The 24022-nt window shown below is 36.9% G+C and overlaps 1 protein-coding gene across 1 annotated transcript in view; it reads right to left on the reverse strand.

Annotated features, from left to right (window-relative positions):
• Positions 1-11808: 11808 nt before the first annotated feature.
• The window catches only part of terb1 (telomere repeat binding bouquet formation protein 1), a 40245-nt gene continuing 28031 nt past the window's right edge, over positions 11809-24022 (reverse strand). The window contains exons 12-16 of the mRNA XM_028809440.2: positions 21722-22002; positions 19458-19534; positions 17574-17663; positions 14377-14541; positions 11809-11903 (exon numbers count right to left, since the gene is read on the reverse strand). Of these exons, the coding sequence (XP_028665273.2) occupies positions 11809-11903; positions 14377-14541; positions 17574-17663; positions 19458-19534; positions 21722-22002 (708 nt within the window). The remainder of the gene's footprint in view (positions 11904-14376; positions 14542-17573; positions 17664-19457; positions 19535-21721; positions 22003-24022) is intronic.

The raw sequence follows: 24022 nt of genomic DNA on the forward strand, positions 1-24022 counted from the left end.
CGCGTGGACCTCCACCTGTTTTTTGCTTGTCTGCCTTCTTATTAGCTTTAAAATTAATGTTTTTTATATTATATATGATTACTTACGTCAACAATTCTTTAAATAGTTATATACCAATATTTACCAGTTTGAAGTATATTCTTGTACTTCACTTTAACCTGTTCCCATGTTCTCCTTGTGCTCACGTTTGATCTGGAATTATGACATATTAAATAATAATTAATCCGACACATAGGAAATGAAACGCTGCATTCAGTAAGTACAATGCACACTACTTAGCATTTAATTTGTCGGCCACTTTTTGACAGCCGTCTTTTCTCGTCTGGGCTGCTTTTGCAGTGTTACCCCTTGTGCATATTAAATCTTAAAATTCTTCATGTCCTTCGAATAAAAGGTCTTGCACCGCATGTGTGAAAAAAAAATGCGCCCGTTCTTTCGTCATTTTGTTACAGCCTATCAAAGACTTGCTGATCATATTTTCTAGACTCAATATATATGGGCTTTTCACTCAGCGCGGGCGTGCACATTCATCTCGTATGATTAGATCCAGCTAGACTAATCTAATACACGGCTGCGTTTGAAAAACTGACCTATCCTGGATGAGTGTCACTGGCATTAACTTATCCAAGATGAGGCACCTGATCTCGGATGATTTAAGCGACGTACGAAAAATACCCCCCAGGTCAATGCTCACTGGGCTAAATAAGAGAAAGTAGCACACATACATGGTGAGAACACGCAAAGGGATTCAAACCTATTTGCAGACAGAAATAAAACAAGATGTATTTTTAAAATTTTTTCAAAAATTTCCAAGGTAAGAGTATTTCCGGATGCCTTAAATCTGGCACGGTGGTGCAGTGGTAGTGCTGCTGCCTCGCAGTTAGGAGACCTGGGTTCGATTCCCGGGTCCTCCCTGCGTGGAGTTTGCATGTTCTCCCTGTGTCTGCGTGGGTTTCCTCCCACAGTCCAAAGACATGCAGGTTAGGTGGATTGGTGATTCTAAATCGGCCCTAGTGTGTGCTTGGTGTGTTTGTGTGTGTCCTGCAGTGGGTTGGCACCCTGCCCAGGATTGGTTCCTGCCTTGTGCCCTGTGTTGGCTGGGATTGGCTCCAGCAGACCCCCGTGACCCTGTGTTCGGATTCAGCGGGTTGGAAAATGGATGGATGGATGGACTTCATTATGGCAATTTACTCCTTGCAAAAATGAAAAGCACTTTAGCTGGTTTATGCTCTAGGTGTTGAGTGGACTCTGAATCGTTTATCTAGAGTTTCACAGTATACAGTCTTTGGTGATATAATTTCAAACTTTTTTACTCTTTTATTTGTATACTAGTCATTTAGCCCGTTACAATAACAGGCGCTAAAACAGTAGTGCATAAACATTAGTAGGAGCAGTCTAAATTAAATGACAAGGGTCTTTGACCTCATTCTTTTTGTTGGTCGTATTTTTCTTTCTTTCAGCCTTTCTTTTGTTGATGTTTACTTGCTGAGCTGACCGGTCTTCGTGGGCTGCCGCCGTGTATTGCGTGTCTTTAATTTTCTGTGACAGTAATACTGTCTTGTACGTCCGCTGGCTTGTATGTCCATAATATACCTTTAATTTTCTCTGGCAGTAATACAGGCGTGCGTGTCTGTAATATGCCTTTAATCTGCTCTGACAGTAATACTGGCTTGTATGTGGCTGTAATATGCGTCACTGTATTGTGTACCTTTAATTTCCTCTCGTAGGAATACTGGTTTGTATTTCCGTAAAACGCCTCTAACTTTCTCTGACAGTAATATCACGCGTCGCACCGTGCCCCGCGCATGCGCACTTTAGCAGAAGCCCCACGCATGCGCACTTCACCAGAAGACACACACACACGGACACCTGGACGCACAAAGGGATTTTATTAAAGAGGATGCTGATACATTTCCTGCTAAACACTACCACAAAAAGTAATTAACACCCATATCAAAAAGCTAAAATTAAATGTGCTAAAATATACTTAAAAGCTAAAAGTCAAAAGTATCAAAAATATATCCATGTATACAAATAGAGCAGCATTAGATTAGGTATTTTGTTGAACTGCTTTCATCACATGTACAGATGTAATTTGATATATTTTATTCATAATAAAACTACTGCTAGAACTACTTAAAAGCATTTGACCCTGTGTGGCTGGGCCAGGCCAAGGGGGTGCCCACATAACACCTGGATGCAGCAGATAGGAGGTCATTTCTGGAGGGTGGGACTGGACCACGTGTCTGCTTGGGGGGATCTGCTCTGGTTGCCGAATAGGATCCTAAGCTTGACCTTGTTTTATCGTGTGGTGGGTGCAGCAGCGTGCTGTACCAGTGCATGCTTCTCAACCTGACCGGACTACTTAAATAAATAAAAAAAAAAAGGTTTTCACTACAGGCTAAGAAAATTACTTTATTTATTTTGATCTCTTAAAAATACTTTGCAATTTAGGAGGTTGTATGTGACATACAAACATTTACAATAAACAGCTTACCCAGTAGTAGTGTAATAATTTTCAAAAAGGATTACATTTAAAAGCTCATTACAAAGAAAAATTAATTTTTGCTTCCAGTTGTATGTTTACTTCATATATTTTGAACATACAGGCAAACTGCACTATGTTGTATTTTACTTTATAAGCTGTAAGATGAATCATGTTTTTACTTTTGAGTAGGGATGAGAATTGAAAGCATATCAAACCTGCTGTAAAAGATGCCTTTCCAGAAGGTGACAGGCCTGATTAATTTTAATTGACTATTAATGGAAACTTTGGTGATTCTCTTATGGCAATATTTGATCAGCTTTTGTTTTTTTGCAGAACTCACGCTTTTAACAGATGCATCTGGAAAATTATTTTTGTTTATGTCAATAAGCATTCAACACTTGAATTATATATGCATTTTACATGTTCTACTGACACATTAGTGTAATAGTATTTTTGCCATAAAGATCCAGCTACCTTGGTTAAACTTACAGGCCAGATGCAGTATGTGAAGGTAATTATTGACCTTGAATTGGTCTACTTGTGCATACAGTAAGTATGTAATGTGATGCACTGGTAACCCATTCCAAACTTTCACTCTGGAAAACAATGATTCCAGGATGGCCTCCAGCTCTGCCTAGCAATGGCAGAACCAGGGGCCTCATGCATAACGCTGTGCATAGAATTCGCACTATAACATGACGTAAGCACAAAAGCGGAAATGTTCGTATGCACAGAAAAATCCAGATGCATGAATCTCTGCGAACGCCAACTTCCACGTTCTTCTGCTCCATAAATCCCGGTCAGCGTGAAAAGTAATGCATGTGCACGTGCCTGCTGGCCTGCCCCAACTCCTCCCAGAATTATGCCTCTTTGAATATGCAAATCAATATAAATAGCCCTTAAGCTCAGCCTTCTGTGAAAAAACAATGGCAAAAACAAGAGGGAAAATGGAAGATTTTCAGCAAATACCAAGTGGAGGCAAGGAAAAATGTACTATTTGTTGGTTTAAACAGTGGTATAAACAACAAAAGGAAGTTGATCGAGTGACATAGCGTGCCAGAGAAACTCGAAAGCTCAAGTTTACAAAGTCTCACAGTGCCCGAAATAAAAAAAGAAGTTGTCACATATCATAAGTTGCCGTGAAAAGGCGGGTCGTAGCCCACCATCTAAGTGTCATATGAAAGCTTATTAGGGTACAGAGAAAAAAAAAAGGCACACAGTGGGGGGAAAAAAGCACGAAATGTCAACTTTAATCTCTAAATTTCCACTTTTATCATGTAGTTTATTTTGTCATTAAAGTAGAACATCATAAACTTCATCTTAAAATTGTTTAATTTACTAGTTTCTCGATCCCATCATAACTAAAGTAGCATGTTAAATGCTTTGTTTTGTATTTGATCTACTATGTGCTCTGTGTGTGTGAATCACTACGTGCTTCTGGATTTTCTCTTCCTCCAACAGGACATAGAATCCATTACATCTGTGATATTACAGCTCTCTGAATAATTAAAATACTGAGATGTATACATGGTATCATTTTCATGATGATAGGAGTTAAAGCATGTTATTAAACACGGGAACATGGTGGTGCAGTGATTGTTCATGTCTCACGCAAGATGCTTGCTGTGCCATGCGCGATCTTTAATGAAATACTTTATTGTAGCAGTACTGTCTCTTTCAAACGTACTAGCCTTCAATTCCTGTCCTTACTTTTCTTTCTCCAAATACCCAATCGTCACACAATCAGCTCTGCAATAGACGTTAAGCCATCTGTAAGCTTAGAATGCTGATTCTTCAAAATTTTTAAGGAACATTGAAATATCTTCGTAGTATGTGTTTAATTATTCTATCCATCTATCCTTCCAGTGTCGTGTCAGCACTAGCAAGAATACAGCGCGAGGCAGGAACAATCCGTGAACGGAGCGCCAGCAGCACAAAAATGCTTAATTATTAACAATATAAATTATTTAAATGAAGTTAAAGTTTTATCTGTATAATATAATAAACATATTTTGCTGCATTTCATCTTAAAAATAACATCATATGTAACTACACCCTTTATAAAGTGGCTCAGGTTGTGCAATATTATAACTGTATCGCAAGTTTACAGTGAGGTAATTGTACTTATAAGTACAAACAGTTCTACAAGGAGCACTTGATGGACTGATTGAGTGCATTTAGAGTTCTTGGGATGAAACTGTTTCTGAACTGCAAGGTCCGTACAGGAAAGGCTCTGAAGCGTTTGCCATATGAGAGCAGTTCAATACTAGGCATGGCTGAGGCAGCGTGTGCTTGATGCTATACACCGATAATTCTCTTTCTGATCAGCTGCTGTACAGCTGTGATTCACACTCTGATACAGTGATATAAATACTCTGAGTGGTGCAGTGAGAGTAATATGGAAAAAGATGATCTGATGTGGCAATACCTAACGGGAGCAACTGAAAGAAGAAGAAGAAGGTGCAGTGAGAGTAACAACGCTAAAGCAGTTATGGTATTTGGAATAGTTTGACCATTCTGTTGACCATTATATTGTTACAGGTTAATTTCAATCACATGCATTAAATTAATAAACAATATGCGGTTAATTTCAGTGTATTTATAAAACCACGTCAGGGATGTGGATCTAAAAAAGTAAGGGTAACCACACAGGAACAGTAGCACTGCTTTGACGCTGGGTGCCGCCAGTTTGCAAAACCGAGCGGAGCACTTGCGTACGACAGGGTATGAGCTACCATGGAAATGTGTGTGGCTTTACGCCAAGTTTAGATTTTATACATCGCGATTTGAAAGTGGAAATGTTCTTACGCAACGTTTTGTGCGTACGCACTGTTTATACATGAGGCCCCAGGTCTGGAAAACTGATGGATGGATTATTAGATGCCTTTTGTTGTTTAATTACAGAAGATAAAAAACAAAATAACTGTAGCTCTATACCAACATAATTATTTCTGGAAGTCTTTCAGGTTTGTAAGGCTCCACATAATGACATGGTATTGTCAGCTAGCAACTTTGAAGAGGAAAAGAAAGTTTCAATTCAAGCAGGTCCAAGGTTGTGGTTAAACATTATAATGGTCTGAGGCTGGGATGTTTCTGGTTATTCTATAGTTTAAACATTAATATTTTCAGTTTATATATATATATTCATTTTAATATAAATATATTATAAAATTCAATCCTTCTTCTTCTTCTTTCAGCTGCTCCTGTAAGGGGTTGCCACAGCGGATCATCTTTTTCCATATCGTCCTGTCTTCTGCATCTTGCTCTGTTACACCCACCACTTGCATGTTCTCTCTCACCACATCCATGACCTTCCTCTTTCCCTCTTGCCTAGCAGCTCTATCGTTAACATCCTTTTCCCAATATATCCAGCATCTCTCCTCTGCACATGTCCAGACCAACGCAATCTCGCCTCTCTGACTTTGTCTCTCAACCGTCCAACTTGAGCTGACCCTCTAATGTACTCATTTTTAATCCTGTCCATCCTCATCACACCCAATGCAAATCTTAACGTCTTTAGATAGATAGATAGATACTTTATTAATCCCAAGGGGAAATTCACATACTCCAGCAGCAGCATTCTGATAAAGAACAATATTAAATTAAAGAGTGATAACAATGCAGGTATACAGACAGACAATAACTTTGTATAATTTTAACGTTTACTCCCCCGGGTGGAATTGAGTCGCATAGTGTGGGGGAGGAACGATCTCCTCAGTCTGTCAGTGGAGCTGCTCCTCTGTCTGGAGATGATACTGTTTAGTGGATGCAGTGGATTCTCCATTATTGACAGGAGCCTGCTCAGTGCCCATCTGTCAAACTGTCCAGCCCTGTGCCTACAATAGAGCCTGCCTTCCTCACCAGTTTGTCCAGGCGTGAGGCATCCCTCTTCTTTATGCTGCTTCCCAAGCACACCACTGCGTAGAAGAGGGCGCTTGCCACAACCGTCTGATAGAACATCTGCAGCATCTTATTGCAGATGTTGAAGGACGCCAGCCTTCTAAGGAACTATAGTTGGCTCTGTCCTTTCTTACACAGAGCATCAGTATTGGCAGTCCAGTCCAATTTGTCATCCAGCTGCACTCCCAGGTATTTATAGGTTTGCACCCTCTGCACACAGTCACCTGATGTTGAAGGCGCTAGAGAAATCTAGAAGCATAATTCTTACAGCACCACTGCCTCTGTCCAAGTGGGAGAGGGATCGGTGTAGCATGAAGATGATGGCATCCTCCGCTCCCACCTTCTCCTGGTATGCGAACTGCAGAGGGTCAAGGGTGTGGCGGACCTGTGGCCTTAGGTGGTGAAGCAGCAGCCGCTCCATGGTCTTCATCACATGTGACGTCAGAGCGACAGGCCGGAAGTCGTTCAGCTCACTAGGACGTGATATCTTTAACTCTGCCACCTCCAGCTCTGTCTCCTGCTTTCTGGTCAGTGGCATTGTCTCCAACCCATATAAAAAAACTGGTCTCACTACCGTCCTGCAGACCTTCCCTTTCACTCTTGCTGATATCCGTCTGTCACAAATCACTCCTGACACTCTTCCCCACCCATTCCACCCTGCCTGCACTCTTCTTCACCTCTCTTCCACAGTCCCCATTACTCTGAATTGTTAATCCCAAGTATTCAAACTCATCCAAAATATATTGTAAAATTCAATTCAATCTTTCATTTTTACCTTCCACAGGACAATCACACAGACTTAAATGTCTATGCCTCCTCTGTCTTATCCTACATAAACTTCTGAATGGAAAATGTTACTATTACTAAGAGAATCCATACTTTCCCTAATAGGAAACATTGGATGAACAGGGAGGTCCAAGACCTAATGAAGGTGCATGACATTGCTTTCCATATGGGAGACCCAGAGGCACACAAAACAGCTAGGTCCAATTTGAGGAAAGGCATTAAGGAGGCAAAGCGCTGCTACACAGCAAAAATAGGAGAGCATTTTGACAGTTGTAACTCCCTATGGATGTGGCAGGGCATTAGGTCCATCACAGACTATAAAAGTATCACCAGCTCAACCAACATTGGAAACTCATTTCTTCCTGATGACCTCAATCACTTCTTTGCATGGTTTGACAAGGACAGCAATTAACGTATCATCAAACTAACCCAGCAAGAGGCTCCATTATGCACTCTGGCGCTGAATGCACATGAAGGGTGAGACGGACTCTAAATCACATTAACCCTAATAAGGCAGCTGGCCCTGATGGGGTTCCTGGATGGGTCCTGTAGCACTGTGCAGAACAGCTGAGAGCAGTGTTCACCAGCCTGTTTAATATCTCTTTAGAACAGGCCACTGTTCCCACTTGCCTCAAGTCCACTACAATTGTCCCTATTCCAAGACAGGCAGTAGTGAGATCCCAGTAGTGCTGACCCCCTACTGTTATGAAGTGCTTTGAGCGACTTGTCCTCAGACACATTAAGAGCAACATCCCCATCTCCCTGGACCAATATCAGTTCTCTTACAGGGAAAACTGGTCAACTGAGGATGCTGTCTCACGTGCCCTTCCCACTGCCCTGTCACACCTGGAGCAGAGGGACAGGTATATGCGGATAATGGTCATCAACTTCATCTCTGCCTTCAACACCATCCTCCCCAACAAATTGGCTATCAAACTAAACAACTTGGGTCTCAAATCATACCTGTGTAACTGAATTTTAGATTTTTTCACTAACAGACAACAAATTGTATGCATGGGTAAGCACTTCTCTTCATGCATAACTCTAGACACTGGGGTACCACAGGATTGTGTACTAAGCCCTCTCCTTTACTCCCTCTTCACAAACAACTGCAAACCTACCCATGATACTAATATCATAATGAAGTTTGCCGGTGACACCACAGTGATATGCCTGATCTCCAATAATGATGAAGCAACCTATAGAGAAGAGGTCAAGAATATGGAGAGTTGGAGCCAGAAAAACAACCTTGCACTCAATGCCAAGAAAAGAAACAAACTGATTCTGGACTTTAGGAGACTGAACTACAGTGGTCCTCATCCCATAAGCATTAATGGTGAGAGAGTGGAGACAGTCCAGAGTTTCAGATTCTTGGGAGTCCACATCAGCCAGGACTTATCATGGACAACAAACACAACCGCAATGGCCAAGAAAGGTCTTCATAGGCTTCACCTTTTGAAGAGCCAGAAGAAAGCACAACTTCCACAACAGCTGCTGGTTAACTTCTACAGGTGCACCATAGAGTCTGTCATCACGTACTGCATTACAACGTGGTACTCTGGCTGCACCTCTGACAACAGGAAGACCCTCCAGCGTATAATAAAAACGTCTTAGAGAATTACTGGCACTCAGCTACCATCATTGGAAGATATCTTCACCACCCACTGTAGTAGCCAAGGATATTAAATTAAAGATTGATAATAATGCAGGTAAAAAGAGCCCTGCATACCCACACTACCAGGCTGAAGAACAGCTTTTACCCCAAAGCAATCAGCCTATTAAATGCACCTCCCCTTCCTCTAACAGAACATCACCACTGATTGAACTGAACATCTGCATCAACCACACACAGTCACACACTTATACATGACCCATGTGGACTTCATGACCATTACATTGACACTAATCTTCACTGTGACTTTATTTATTATTTATCTATTTATGCTTACATGTTTACCTTTACTTTTACTCTGTGTAAATTTGGAACTGTTAATAGTAACGGTGTTTCTTATGTTTAATGTTTACTTAGTTTATTGTCTACTCTTATATACTTTTATCTAAAGCATCTATAGGCTTGTTCCAAATGATATTTCATTGTATTGTACAGTGACAACAAAGGTATTTTGCATCTTGACCTGGTCTCTATAATTTACTGAGAGAAGGATTATGTATAATCCTGGCTGTGCACAGACAATTCAATCGCTTAACAAAATGTTAAACTGTATAGTTAAAGGTGCAAGGTTCTGCTAAGTTGAAGTTCTTATCAGTTTGTTACACTATGTTACTGAAATAAACTATTGTAGCTTAAGTGGATGACATGTCATCATTAAAAAAATATTTGTTATTGAACTACTTTTAAAAAACTTTTTTCATTCTCAAAGGTTTTTTAAATAGTAGCTTTATGTAACAGTAACAGAGATATCACTGATAAACAGAAAGCTGAAAATTATCAAGGTAGGCATAGTGTATGTTCTTTCAGATCTCAATCACCTGAGCCTTTCTGGATTTTAAGGTTACCTTTAGCCAGAAGCACTACTCTGGTGTGTGCATGATCTTTCAGAATTGAATACAAGTCAATGGTTATTTGACACACGATTAGTAAATAACTTTTTTTCCTAAGAAAAAGACCAAAAGGTGTAAATTTTGTACATTCGAGGTTGATAACAGGTTTAGTTTAGTTTAGTTTAGTTTATTTGACTTCAAAATTTGCACTGTCTTGTATTCTTTTCACTATTGGTGTATGACTGTTATAGATACTACACTTTTTATTTTCCTTGGCAATGTTAGGTAAGTTCATACTAGGTATTATACTATTCTAACACTGACTCTAAAGATTTGAGTGCCTTAGGCTACCTTATGTAAATCTTGGATTGGTTCAACGATGGATGAATAGAAAAATTTAACATCAGATACAATCTTTAAAAGCTGACTTTCTCCTTTGGAAAATAAACAGCATAAATTACGCAATTTCAAACTAGTCATTTGAAATTGGTACATCAATCACTTCACCCTAGCCTATACTTTAAAAAAATGACATGTTGTTTGCTGGGGCAGAGGTTAGTGCTACTGCCTCAAAGTCCTGATGTTCGAATCCTCCATCCAGTTACTGTCCATGTGGAGCTTACAAATTCTGCCACTTGTCAAAGATGTACAGGATAAAGGTTAAGTAAAAAGTTACAATGAACTGGCCCTGTATGTGTGCATAAGTGGGCCCTGCACTAGACTGAGATCACATCCAGGGATGGCTCCTACCTTATTCTCAATGCTTCCAAAATAGGTTTTAACCCCTGTGATTCTGAAATAGATTAAGCAGGTTTGAACATTTAATGTCATGCTAAATTATCTCTAAATTATGAAAAATATAGTAGCATATTTGAACATTACATCAAATAATGTATGCAATATTTGTTATTTGTTAAAACTGTTAATTTCTTTATGTTATTTAAAACAAAGACCCAAAAATGACTTCAATTAAGTAAATATAAAAGAGGCACTTTGTAGAAGATAGAGTAAACACAAAAATATACTGTATTTAAATTATTACAGGTTACAGATGGATAAACAGTCGAGTCAGTGAAGATTTATTGTACTTTACCACAAACCATTTATTTCATCTCAGTTCACAGATGGAGCAAAACGGCCACCTGCCCCCTTGCTATCCTTCTATAATTTGAGAGGCACTTAATAACCCTCCCCCAATTCAAATGACTACCCATTCTCTTGTGGCTATTACCTCATCCTCTTAAATCTGCCCTTTCACACAAAAGAATAAATTACCAGTGTTTGCCAAAATTGGTTGAGGACGAAATTACAGTAAGCATTATTTTTTATTAAAATACTTTTTCCAATAAACACATTATATATTTTAACTATATTATTAATTAAAAATATTTTTATGTAATTTAATTGCAATTTATAATACATATTATAAAGATTTTTGTACCAAGACAGCAAAATACAAAATATTGTCTCAGTCTGTGTTATAATAATGCTATTATATAATTAAACTTTTTATTTACAATTGAAACTTACTGTGTCAACAAAGGACAAGAGGAGACTATCTTTAAACTGACAGCCCCTAATCATCATATATGACAATATAAATATATTCAAAATTAAGTATTTATTAATAATTTAAGTCAGTTCTACAATAAACTAGATAAAATTATTACTAGCAAATAGTGTGCCACTTACAGTAGTACCCTGTTATAGATAAAAAAATAATAAATTAACAAAGTAAAAGGTGAGTTTGTCCACCTTGTCAGGTTTTGAGGAACTGGATATGCTTATTCCATAACAAAAAAACAAACATGCATGTCAGTTGCCATTACATCTTTTTCTTCATAAGGCAGTTTCTGTTAGTTTGCTTTTACAACAATTCAAGTCAAATATACAAACATATTTCAACCATGTAACAAAGTGTAATTTAAAAGGATAAACTGCAGTACATAGTATTTAAAAATTACAAGAAGAATTAATAACATTTAACAACATTTCTTGCTTACTTTATGAGTAGATACTCTAATCCCTATACCATTTACATCTCCGTGGGGATAAAACAAAACCTAAAACATAAAAGAGCAAAATTAATGGCTATAAATAATCAGATGTCAAAATATACATGAACATAAGCCTTAAAACTCACTGCTAGCTTCTTCATACAAACCACAACTAGAAACAGTTGAATTGTCATCTGGTAGTATTTTTTGTAAAGGTGTCAAGGAAAAATCTGAAACATACATAAGACATTAGGTAAATTCACAAGTTTTTCAAAGTGTCACTGATTATTCAGAAATATTTGTTCACTGTCAGATACACACCAACAGTCATACTGTAGACTCCTGATGGAGACAGCTGCAGTATATACTGTAGGTATTACAAAAGATATTTATCTCATCAATTATTTTGTTAATCAGTTCCATGTGCAGATGCAGATTCTTTTACAGATTTAAAATGCTACTTGCACGAAACATTATGTAACACAACATTCTCAAGCCTAATGGATCCCATTTGGGGTCATAGTAGGGTTAGACATATCTCTTTAGCTCATGCTTAATTTTCATAAACACAGTGTGTCTCAGTCATATGTTCTCCATAGATTTTCTAAACAGACAACAATGAAATTATATATTTTAACTTTATATTATTTTAGCAGTTAATCTCTGGTATAGTTTCATATTTCTCCCTCCATTCATTTCTGTCTTATCCCAGCCCAGTAAACTTGGTCAGACACACTGTAACTGTAATTACCAAACTGCATAGAACTACGCTTTTTTGAATTCCACTAAAATAAACAAATTAGCTAGTTATACTGCTTTCAACTTTTTCTTACAATGTGATAGTCAGTATTTTACTCATTAGAAAACAAATACAGCCTTACAAGTAGATTAGAGAGAAGTGTTGTAAATTAATCTAATTTATAACCAAAATGGTGTATTTTAAATGAACAAACAGCCTGTTATTTACTCAATATTATGTATCCCTGAATCTATTAGAATTTTTGTTTTATTTTAAGCACAGGTGATGCAACAATATAACACTATAAGAGTAACAATAAGTTTAATAAAACATTAAACACTTCTTAAAATCAAGTTATGAAATACAAAACATTATCCATATAATGGTGCTGACAACTGTAAAAAATTATTTCAGTTGCAGAATCAAATATTTTAAACACTAATTCTCTTTAAAGAATTCTTCCCTCACAAGTCATCATATCTTCTGAACCGAGATACTCAAATCAATGAAGGACTGCAGTGACGAATTTTCACTAGAACAAGTCTACTGCTATACAGTACAACCATCGACATCATTTTGTTTGATAAAAAAAAAACGTTTAAAAATGAACACAGGCTACACATTGTTAGTAAAATTAAATTCTGGTCAATGAATCATCATACTATATACAAATACATGTTCTTTTTATTTCTGACTTTCTAAGATTCATACAGACACAATGGAGCAGTGCTTAGTGACTAGGCCTAGTCACTGTCTTTATGGAGTTTTTCTCATTGTCCCAGTGTGCTGATGTTTCTACAGGTTCTCTGGTTTTCCACTTATAATCCAAAGATTTGCATTTTGAGTCGATTAGTGATTTTAATTCGATTGGGCAAGATTTTGTACATGTGTGAATGTACTCACTGATGGACCGGTCACCAATCCAGTGCTGGTTTCTACCTTGTGCCTAGTGCTGCTAGGATATGTACTGGTCACCTTAAACTTTCAATTGGATTAAGTAGATTTGATAATGGGTAAATATATTTTGTATATATACAGCATTTATCATTGCTAATAGAAAGCACTGCTTCCAGTCCTTTAATATTTCTTCAAACAAAAACTGTGTTCGCCTGGTTGTAAAGAATAGAACAAATATTTTACTGTTTTTAAAGTTAAATGTTATTGATGGTGCAGTTGTCATCAGTAGGCTATATTAAAGATTTTTTTTTTTTTTAATTAAAAATATTTTAAATTTTAGGAGTGTAAAAATTAGACACCTATAGTTTCTAACACAAATGCAAAAGAAATGATAGACACAAGCAATTAAAAAAACTTAAAAATAAGAGATTGCTGTTCTTTAGATGAGATTAACAACAACAGTGTTGTATACTAAGGCACAAAGCAGCATTTTCATAAACAAAAGTAGGATACGCTAATGAAAACAGTAAATTCAGGTTTGGTGCTCACGTGTGAAAAAGGCAAGAATTGAATAGTCTTGATGAAAAAAGAGTGGCAGAATTAAACAGAGAATGCGGTCAAGACTGGAGATGGGCAGATAATATCATTGTTCCTTTCCCCACAGGAGGAACACAAGGAATCAAGTGCAATGAAAAGCAAATACTTTCGTTCAATTGGAAACCAACGCATAAAGCAAACCAGCCTCAAAAAATGATAGCAATGATGTGCTGCTTAGCTTTCACACCAGCCTGGTACACATCATCTGCCGACATTTTCATTTAATCCTTACTTCCCTGTCCTCATTTTCCCATCTTCATTAGGCAGAAATCCCTAAGATATGTGTGAACTTGCTGGTTTGACCTCCTTTTGCTCTTGGTTTATCAGTTTTCCCATTTATCTCCTGGTCTATCCTTTTAATTGCCTTTTGGCCTGTCATTTTTTTCCATTGTGGAAAACAGAATGCTACAAACATACTGGGGAACTTACCCCAAAGTGTTACTGGTAAACATTAGACACTAAAATCTTACCTTCATAAAAACTGTTTTCTGAATTTCTCAGCAACTTCCTTAACTTCTGCTTAAACTTGCCTTCACTTTCCAGTAGAAACTTGTGCCAGTAACATTTAGATGGGCAAAAACTCAAGAGTTGGCAACAATTCTTGCTGTCAATTGTACTTCCAGCTGCAACGCACCCTATTTAACATAACAATAATAAAGCAACTTCTCTTAGAAGAGAACATGAATCATTTTTGAAACCAACAAGAACATACTACATATTCATATCAATTTAAATGCACAATTGGCTTCATAAAGGGCTTTTAACCAATTAGCACACATATATACATAATAAACTACCACCAAGAAGCAGTTAATGTTTTTATTTATGCACAAGAAATAGTGAGGTACTATGTAAGCTTATATAAATGGCTGTGGATATATAATGTTTACACATTTGAAAATGGGCAAATACCTTCAAAAAAAAGATGCCTGCTGATAGTATCATAAAAGTGACCCTGTAGCCAGAGTTACTGATAAAAGTCAATAGCAAAGTCATCCAGTTACTGATCAAAGGTCCCTACAGGTAAAAATGGCAGATAAACCACCTGTTGGATTTGATGTGTTTTGGTGGTTAAGCAAGTGCAAATCTACGCCATTTTCCTCTACAGTTATGAATGTGGACAAAGACTACAGTAAAGGGAGATTCACAATTATCTTTTAATCACCGGATTAATAATTCCTTCTGTCAATTTCCGTGGAATTCTAGGACCACCAATGACAAATTTAGCAAAGAAGGGTCAGTACAATGCACAGAAAAACAGCCTAAGAGCTCAGCTATACTGAAAATCCATGAAAAAATCTAAAGTCAAAGAAAAGGAGAAAGACAACTCAGTAAAGAGAGTGGTGACTATATATTCTTCTGGAAAGAAAAACTATTACTTTCAGAAAACTGGTTTTACAATCAAGAATAAACTCATCAACCAACTCAACAAATTCCTGCTCCCCTCTCAACTCCTGATGAATCAAAGTCAAGAAGAAACACTATGGACACCTTAACGAAGTTCTCTCTGGTATTCCTGCTGGAACACAATTATTCTTGGCAATTTTAGTACTAGAGTCAGAATAAAGTACATCATGTAGAAAGGTAGAATTAACAGGAAAGTATAGGAACATTTGGAAGGCATTTTCCCGTTAACCAAGGATGCTGAACATGGCCTCATTATCAACTGCACACTTTTCTGGCACAAGTACAATATAACACCTCATGCTCGCATCTAAAGTGTAAGCATTGACTCTTGAGAGACTACTCTATTTCACTATCCGTTCAATATTGGTTTGATGAAAATGATGGAGAGATCCAAGAGTTGATTGACCTCAAGCAAAATACTTTCCATGATTGACAAAACATTATCTCATTCAGGACCTCACTGTTGTTGAAAATGTTTTCAACTCTATGCCACAATAAGCAGAGATGAACTAGGACTGTGACAATATTTTAAAAAAGGGAAATGTGAGAACTACAGGGAAATCATTTTGCTGTCCACTGTAGAAAAAATCTTTGCAAGAATCCTTCTAAACTGCCCCATATAATTTGCTGAAGGCCTCCTCTTCCTAAGATCTGTTAAGTTATAAAATAACTTTTACAACTTTTATTACTTGTCAACAGCAAGAGAAATGACAAGGATAGCACAATCTCGATATCTGGCCTTTTTGACCTCAAAAAATCCTTTGGTTCTTCTAAACAATTCTCAATGTGAAAGATAACAACCAAAATTTGCCACCATTCTTTGACTGCTTCATGAAAACATACAGTACATTCTTATCAGTGGGTCTACCAAAGACCCTTTTGAAATTAAGACTGGAGTCGAGTAAGGTTGCACAGTCTCCCTGGCACTTTTCTGTTTTTCGCATTGTGATGCTCCATCTGATCAGAGACAAACTTTCAGTTGGAGTGAAGCTAATCTCCTAAATGGATATTAGGATGATGAAAACTTGAACCTGAATTTATTTACACTCTAAGAAAATACAACCTCCATCACAGTTGTGGAATTTCAATATACTGATGATGCTGTGTGCAAAAAAAAAAAAAACACCTTCAGGTGATCAATGATGTCATTACCAGAAAATATGACTCATCCTTAACATTAAGAACAGCAAGATCCTCTTTCAACAGCCTCCAAATAAGCAGACAACATATCCAAAAATTTAATTTCATGGTATGATATATACTTCTCACACTTAGAAAACAACCTACTGCAGAAGGATGACAATGATGAAGAGGTTTGGTTTTGTGTGCAAATGTATAAAGCATAGCCTTTGGTCATTTAAGAAAGTTTCTGTTCAAGGACTACAATATGTAAACCAAATTGAAGCTGCTTGATTATGAAGTTGTAGCTATTCCAACTACTTCCAATACTCCAAAAGAAAGTTTTCTTCTCCCTATTCAGGCAAGACAAGAATGTTATTGGTGGACAGAGAAAACATTTCAAGGATACCATAAAAGGCAAATATGAACAAATACAAATTGAAAGCAGCTCCTTGGAAATTATTGCCCTGGGCTGACCCCAAAGAAGAAATGTTTGTAGCAAAGATAATGCAACTTAGGAGTTGTCCTTAACAGCAGGAGGAAGGGATGTGAGAGATTCTAAATTGGCCCTAGTGTGTGCTTGGTGTGTGGGTGTGTTTGTGTGTGTCCTGCGGTGGGTTGGCACCCTGCCCAGGATTGGTTCCTGCCCTGTGTTGGCTGGGATTGGCTCCGTGTTCGAATTCAGCGGGTTGGACAATGGAAAAAAAAAAATCAAGCTAACACTTGGATTACAAAAAACCTTTGCTGATAGAGTTAGGAGTTGGTACATTATGAAATAAGGCATGTACAATGAAGATGGATTTCAATGTGGAATGGAAAATACTAAAAAATGAATCCAACATTTGTACAAAAATTTAGTGTTATGAGTCCATATGTTAAAATGGCGTACTTCCAATTTAAATATAAGAAAAAACTTCTGTATGAACAAAGTTTTCTAAATGCTTTACATTAGTTATGATTATAATGACAACTGGCCATTTTGAAAATACAACACTGTAATTTCATGTGAGATGACAAATTAAGATTCTTAATTAATTTTGGTAAATAAAGTAAAATGATACCCTTATAATATTAACATATGCAAAGATGTTAATAATTTAAACAATAATTAATTATTATTCTAAAAGCACATGTAATATACCTGAACATAGATTATCATTATTCTTCAATGATTCTGATGCATTTGGAACAGTATATTTTTTGTCAAAAGGCTGAAAATCTGAACTTGCCTCTGTAAAAATAACAAGATATTTATTAATACAGACAGTAACAACAGTTAAGATTTAAATCAGTATAAAATCATTCTGTCCTGAAAAATATTTATGGTAGTCATTTTTCAAATAATAATACAAAACAACGAAGAATCAAAATTAGTGTATATCAAGCAAAATAAATAAATAAACTTCTGCATAAAACAAACTAAACTAAAGAAAATAACAAGTGTGATTTTTTAACCCCAATATATGACTAAACTATTATTACTGTAAATGCAAACAAATCTGGAACTCTGGATATTTGGCTTCAATAAATATTTTGGCCTCTATATGTATATAACTGACTTTAATCCCCAATTACTATTTTTCTAATGTGAAAGGGTATTCAATTCCTTCTACACATATTGGCTGTAGCTGTAAATTCTTTACACTTGTATAATAGAAGTAATATTTCAGGGGGGATCAAATGTTTTGGACTTATTGTGCTATCACTGAATTTCTAAATCTAGACAGCAATATGCCTCCAGAGATTTATTCTAACTTAAGTGATTTTATACTTAAAGACATCCATGTTAATATATACTAACAACCACAAATCTTAAAAACTTGTCATTCACATATTTTAGCACATTGAAACTTATTTTGACTACATAGAAAAAAAGGACTATAGAATACCCTTTTCAAATTCAGATTCTGAATTTTTTGATTACTCATTGTATATGTGTGAAAATTGGTAAGGTTTTATTTATTATCTATTCACTTCTTAATACATTTTAAAAACAAATCAAAGTATGATAATAATACGAGATTATAAGCAATGAAAAAAAACTGGCAAAAAAGGGATTACTGAAACGTTAGATAAGCTAAAACCGCTCTACAAAGAGTCATAAATATTGCTCAAAAGTTAACTGGAACTCATATTCTGTCAATAGAAAACATTTGCGATTTTCTTTGTTTCTGTAGGGCTACTAATTTTGTAATAGACTCAGCTCACCTAGGTCACCATTTGTTCATCTTTTTGCCCTCCGGCAGGTGTTACAGGACTCTGTATGATTGGACCTCCAGGCTCAAACAGAGTTTTAATCCTAGGGCTGTTACTGAATTAAATTCAGCACAGAACAAGTGGGGATTATCTTCATGCACTTACTTTTTCTTTTACGGACTGATTTTATACAGCTAGCATAGCTAAGGTCATGTATATATTAATATCTATTTTTTATCTAATATTTTATTTTTATATCTTCATGTTTTATTATTCTCAATGAATTGCTTTTGTATAGTTGGCATAGGCTATGTTTATATTTACAGTATATTGCATTTATACCTATGTTGAAATTTAAATTATACTGGGAGCCATCACTAAATTTTGTTGTACATAGTATGTAGTACTAGGGTGTTGTACCGTGTTAGCCATAATGAATGTAATGACAAGTCAAGTAAAATGACACCTTTTCTTGGCTAACTAAAAAAGATTACAATATGCAAGCTTTCGAGGCAACTCAGGCCCCTTCTTCAGATGCACCCCAATTTTAAGTTTGGAAGGATATTAAAAAATGCACATCTAATTCAACACTCAGATAATGTTTTCCACCTCCACCACCCTCCATTTACTTAAGGAAACTTGAAAATATATAATAAAGGAGGATTGTGACTGTTCTGGCAGCTTGTGGTGGCTCAGTAGCCTATTTAAATAATTTAAATTATTTACTTACACTATAATTTATTCACTTGATAAGCAAATAACAATGATAATGCTTTAAATATTAAAAGTGAAAAGAAAAAAAAACTGTAATTACTTATAAAACCGGTACCTTTTACATATGGAGATGGGTTATCACTGCTTTTCTTATTAATTTTGATGAGTGCTGGTTGTCTAGATATAGGCCTTCTAAAGAGGCAAGAAACAACTGAAGAACATTATTATTTTATTTGAAACACAATATTGTAATAAACATGTTTCATACATCAAAACACCTTCAAAATGTGAAACAACACAAGAACTGTATTATATAAGTAAAACAATTTTACTTTGAACACAATCATTTTAATAAACATATATTATGTACTTAAGAATTCATAACGTACTGGATATTATCAAGAATTGTATAGGAGGCAAATACCTAAGCTAAGTAGAAGTAACACTCTCAAATAATGCTTAATATGCTTCAGGGTTGGGGAGGCAAAGCCTATACTGCCAGTATCAAGATCAAGATCTGCACCAATCCACCACAACACCTACTCACACGCATGCTAATTTAAAATCAAACCATGTAATCTAACACGAACGTTGTTGGGATGTGGAGGATAACTAAAGTTCCCAAAAAAAGTCTAAACAAATAATGAAACAACATACTCACTCTACACAAAAAATGACTGAAGTGCACAGAAAATATATTCAGTAACTAGTGGTAATTTGTAGTTATGTTTTAAATAGTTATGCATATATCTTATCTCTAAATATCTTATTTTTGACATTTATACATAGAGCTCACATGATACAAAGAGTGTGGAAGAAGTGGAATCTAGGATAATTAAACTGCTTATGGGACCAATTTCTGTAAAAAATACTTATATAAGATAATAAAAAGAGGAGACACAAAAAATTATGGCATGTGTTGTCTAATCTGAAAAAAAAACATACTGTGTATTGAACTGATTACACAGGTCTTTGATGCCCTTCATTGCTTCTCAGTTTCTTTTTAATTCAATTGAATAACAGTAAGTAAAATAAACACTTTGATTAAAAGATGGCTCATTCTTGTTCCAGCAGACTGACAAAAGACCACAATGAAAGTGTACAGTGACAAATTCACACAATAATTTTAAACATTTAAGGAAAGGCAAACTCCTCTTGGTAAATAAGTCTGCATTATATCTAAACATATAAATACAATTTCAATTATAATATACAATGGATTCAGAAAATATGCACACTCCTTCACTTTTTGCACTTTATTGTGTTGCAGATTTAAATTAAAATGGATACATTTATAATTTTTACCTATTAAACAAAACTCGATAACCCATAATGACAAAGTAAAAATATGCATTTAGAAATGTTTACCAATTTATTGAAAACCAAAAACTGAAATCTCACATTAAAATATTCAAAACCTTAATTAGGTACTTTGTCAAAGCCTTTTCGGCAACAATTACAGCTTGGAGTCTGCTGGGATAAGTCTCTATAAGCCTTGCACACCTGGATTTGGGCAGTTAATTCCATCTTTCCTGGCAGATCATATCAGGCTGCGTTAGACTGTCTGGGAAGCATCTCTACACTGCCATCTTCAGGTCTCTCCACAGATGGCCTATGGAGTTTAAGTTTGGGCTTTGGCTGGGCCACTCAAGAACAGTCAAAGATATGTACCAAAGCCACTCCAGCACTGTCTTGGCAGTATGATTTGGGTCATTGTTGTGTTGAAAGGTGAACTGACAGCCCAGCCTGTTATCACATGCACTATGGAGCAGGTTTTCATCTCTCTATATTTGGCTGAATTTATCCTTCCCTCAATTCTGACCAGTCTCCCTGTCCCTGCCACTGAGAAGCACACCTTAGCAAGATGCTGATACCACAATGCTTCATGTTTTTTGACTATGTATCAATTTCTGGTCCTAGATCAAATCCAAATTATATTCTGATCACCCTTGGTCAGAAAAATATCCATAAAAGGATCTCATTTTACTGTGCAACACCTAAGCAAACAATGCAGTTTTAATGTTTCATATGCATGGTGCAAAACTGGGTAACTAGAAAAACATACTGAAAGAAAAATAAGCATCAGTAAAAGACATTTTACATAGGCCACAAACATTAAAGAACCATTTTAAAATGAACCCACCAATGGTTAACATGTATATAATAACTATATTCTTCATTAAAAAGTACACTACATATACTGTATAGCACTCATGCAGTAATTCTTCATGCTTCTCCACTGAGACGGGATGCATGCATACAGAATATGTTAAAGGTAACACAACTAATATTGAATCGCAATGTCAGCTATTATTAAGAAATGTCACCTAAGATGACCAAGACATATTATTCTCACAAAAATCATAAAAATATATGTACCTCTTTGATCCCACACCAAATGACTTTGGAACTTCTGTTGTTCCTAGTGTGTTGGCTCTAAAATAAGATTGTGTAGCTGCTGGTCCTGAACAAGACTGAATCATTCTGTTTTCTGAAACTCTTGTCTGATTGGTAATCTCTGCAGGGTGTGAGGCTCCACCGTGTGGCTTGTCTGGAAATACCTCTTGCCTCTGTAATTCCTGCTTCTTTAAACAAGCCTCCTCATTAATGTCTACATTGGCAGTGAAAGTCTTTTCTTGATCTTCTTCTATTCCTGTGCACTGTGTACAAGTGCAGTCTAATGTCAGTCAAATATAGTACCATTGTTAAAATATTTCTTGCCATTCATAACTAAATTAATTTCAATGCATAATACATGTGTACTGTAATAAATGTACACTACATTCCCAATATGAGCAACATACAAATGACTGATTGTTGAACATAATGAAGAAACGTGTTTACAGAATTTTTTAAAATGTTACGCAACTTAATAATATAACAATAATAATAACTCACAAGCTGTTTAGTGAAAGAGACAGTAACAGTGTAATACAGGAAGTACCAGCCCATCCATCCATTAGCACATCCTATTTATTTTGCAAAGAGCCACAGAAATCTGAAAGGGTCAATGTAAGGCAGGAACTAATTACTGATAGAATACCTCTCTGTTCAAGGTTATTTAAATGCATTTAAACATATGATGGGAGCAATTGCAACTCAAAAATCCATATTTCTTTAGATGACAGTGGAAAACTGGTAATCTCCAGAGGAAGTCAACCTGGGCCCCAACTGCTGTGCCATCATGCCACCATTGCCACTATATGTTAATGTCTGAGACAACATGAAGTTTGTGCATAAATATGCAACCCTTTAGTCTCATGATACTAAATTTATTTATTTTTTACTCTAAATATAATACATAGGGATAAGAACAAAGAGCCTGCAAGAAAAGCAACACCTCCCTCCACTGACCAGGCACTCTGTCTCTCCATGAATGACGTGAAGAGGACTCTATCCAGAGTCAATCCACGCAAGGCTGCAGGACCTGACAACATACCTGGTCGTGTGCTCAAAGAATGTGCCAGTCAACTGGCTGGTGTCCTCACAGACATCTTCAACACATCTCTGAGCCAGTCGTCAGTCCCAGCATGCTTCAAGTCGACCACGATCATACCAGTGCCGAAGAAGTCATCAGTGACATGCCTGAATGACTACCAACCAGTTGCACTCACGCCAATCATAATGAAGTGCTTCGAAAAGGTTAGTAATGTCACACATAAAGACTAATCTCCCTGCCTCTCTTGACCCTCTTCAGTTTGCATACAGGTCAAACAGGTCAACTGAGGATGCCATATGCTCTGCCCTTCACCTCTCCCTGACACATCTGGATAAAAAAGACACATATATCAGGATGCTATTCATAGACTTTAGCTCTGCCTTCAACACAATCATCCCTCAAAAGCTGGTTGTAAAACTGAGCAGGTTGGGCCTGAACACCACCCTCTGCAATTGGATCCTGGACTTCTTGACAGAGAGGCCCCAGTCAGTTCGGATGGGCTGCAACACTTCCAGCATCATCACACTGAGCACTGGAGCACCGCAGGGCTGCGTGCTTAGTCCACTGCTGTTCACCCTGCTGACTCAAGACTGCACAGCCACGCACAACACCAACCACATCATCAAGTTTGCGGATGATACAACAGTGCTGGGACTGATAAGCAGGGATGATGAAACAGCATACAGAAATGAGGTGGAACAGCTGTCTGCATGGTTTGAAGACAACAATCTATCTCTCAATGTCGACAAGACAAAAGAGATAATCGTGGACTTCAGAAAATCACGTCCTGGCCACATCCCACTCAGCATCAACGGTTTAGATATGGAGACTGTTAGGAGTACCAAGTTCCTCGGTGTGCACATAACTGAGGAAATTACGTGGCCACATATCACCTCATCACTAAACAAGAAAGCCCAGCAGAGACTACACTTCCTGAGGCGACTGAAGCGAGCAAGTCTTCCCCCTTCCATCCTCACCATGTTCTACAGAGGCACCATTGAGAGTGTTCTGACCAGCTGTATCACTGTCTGGTATGGCAACTGCAACATATCCGACCGCAAGCGCCTGCAAAGGATAGTGAAGACAGCAGAGAACATTATTGGGATGCCTCTCCCTTCACTACAGGACATATTTTACAAACGCAGTGTACATAAGGCCTGCAGCATTGTGCAGGACCCCTTACACCCCTCACATGGACTTTTCACACTTCTGCCATCCAAGGGAAGATACTGCAGCATCAA

The sequence above is a fragment of the Erpetoichthys calabaricus genome, chromosome 9, assembly GCF_900747795.2.
Source record: "Erpetoichthys calabaricus chromosome 9, fErpCal1.3, whole genome shotgun sequence".
Taxonomy (NCBI): domain Eukaryota; kingdom Metazoa; phylum Chordata; class Cladistia; order Polypteriformes; family Polypteridae; genus Erpetoichthys; species Erpetoichthys calabaricus.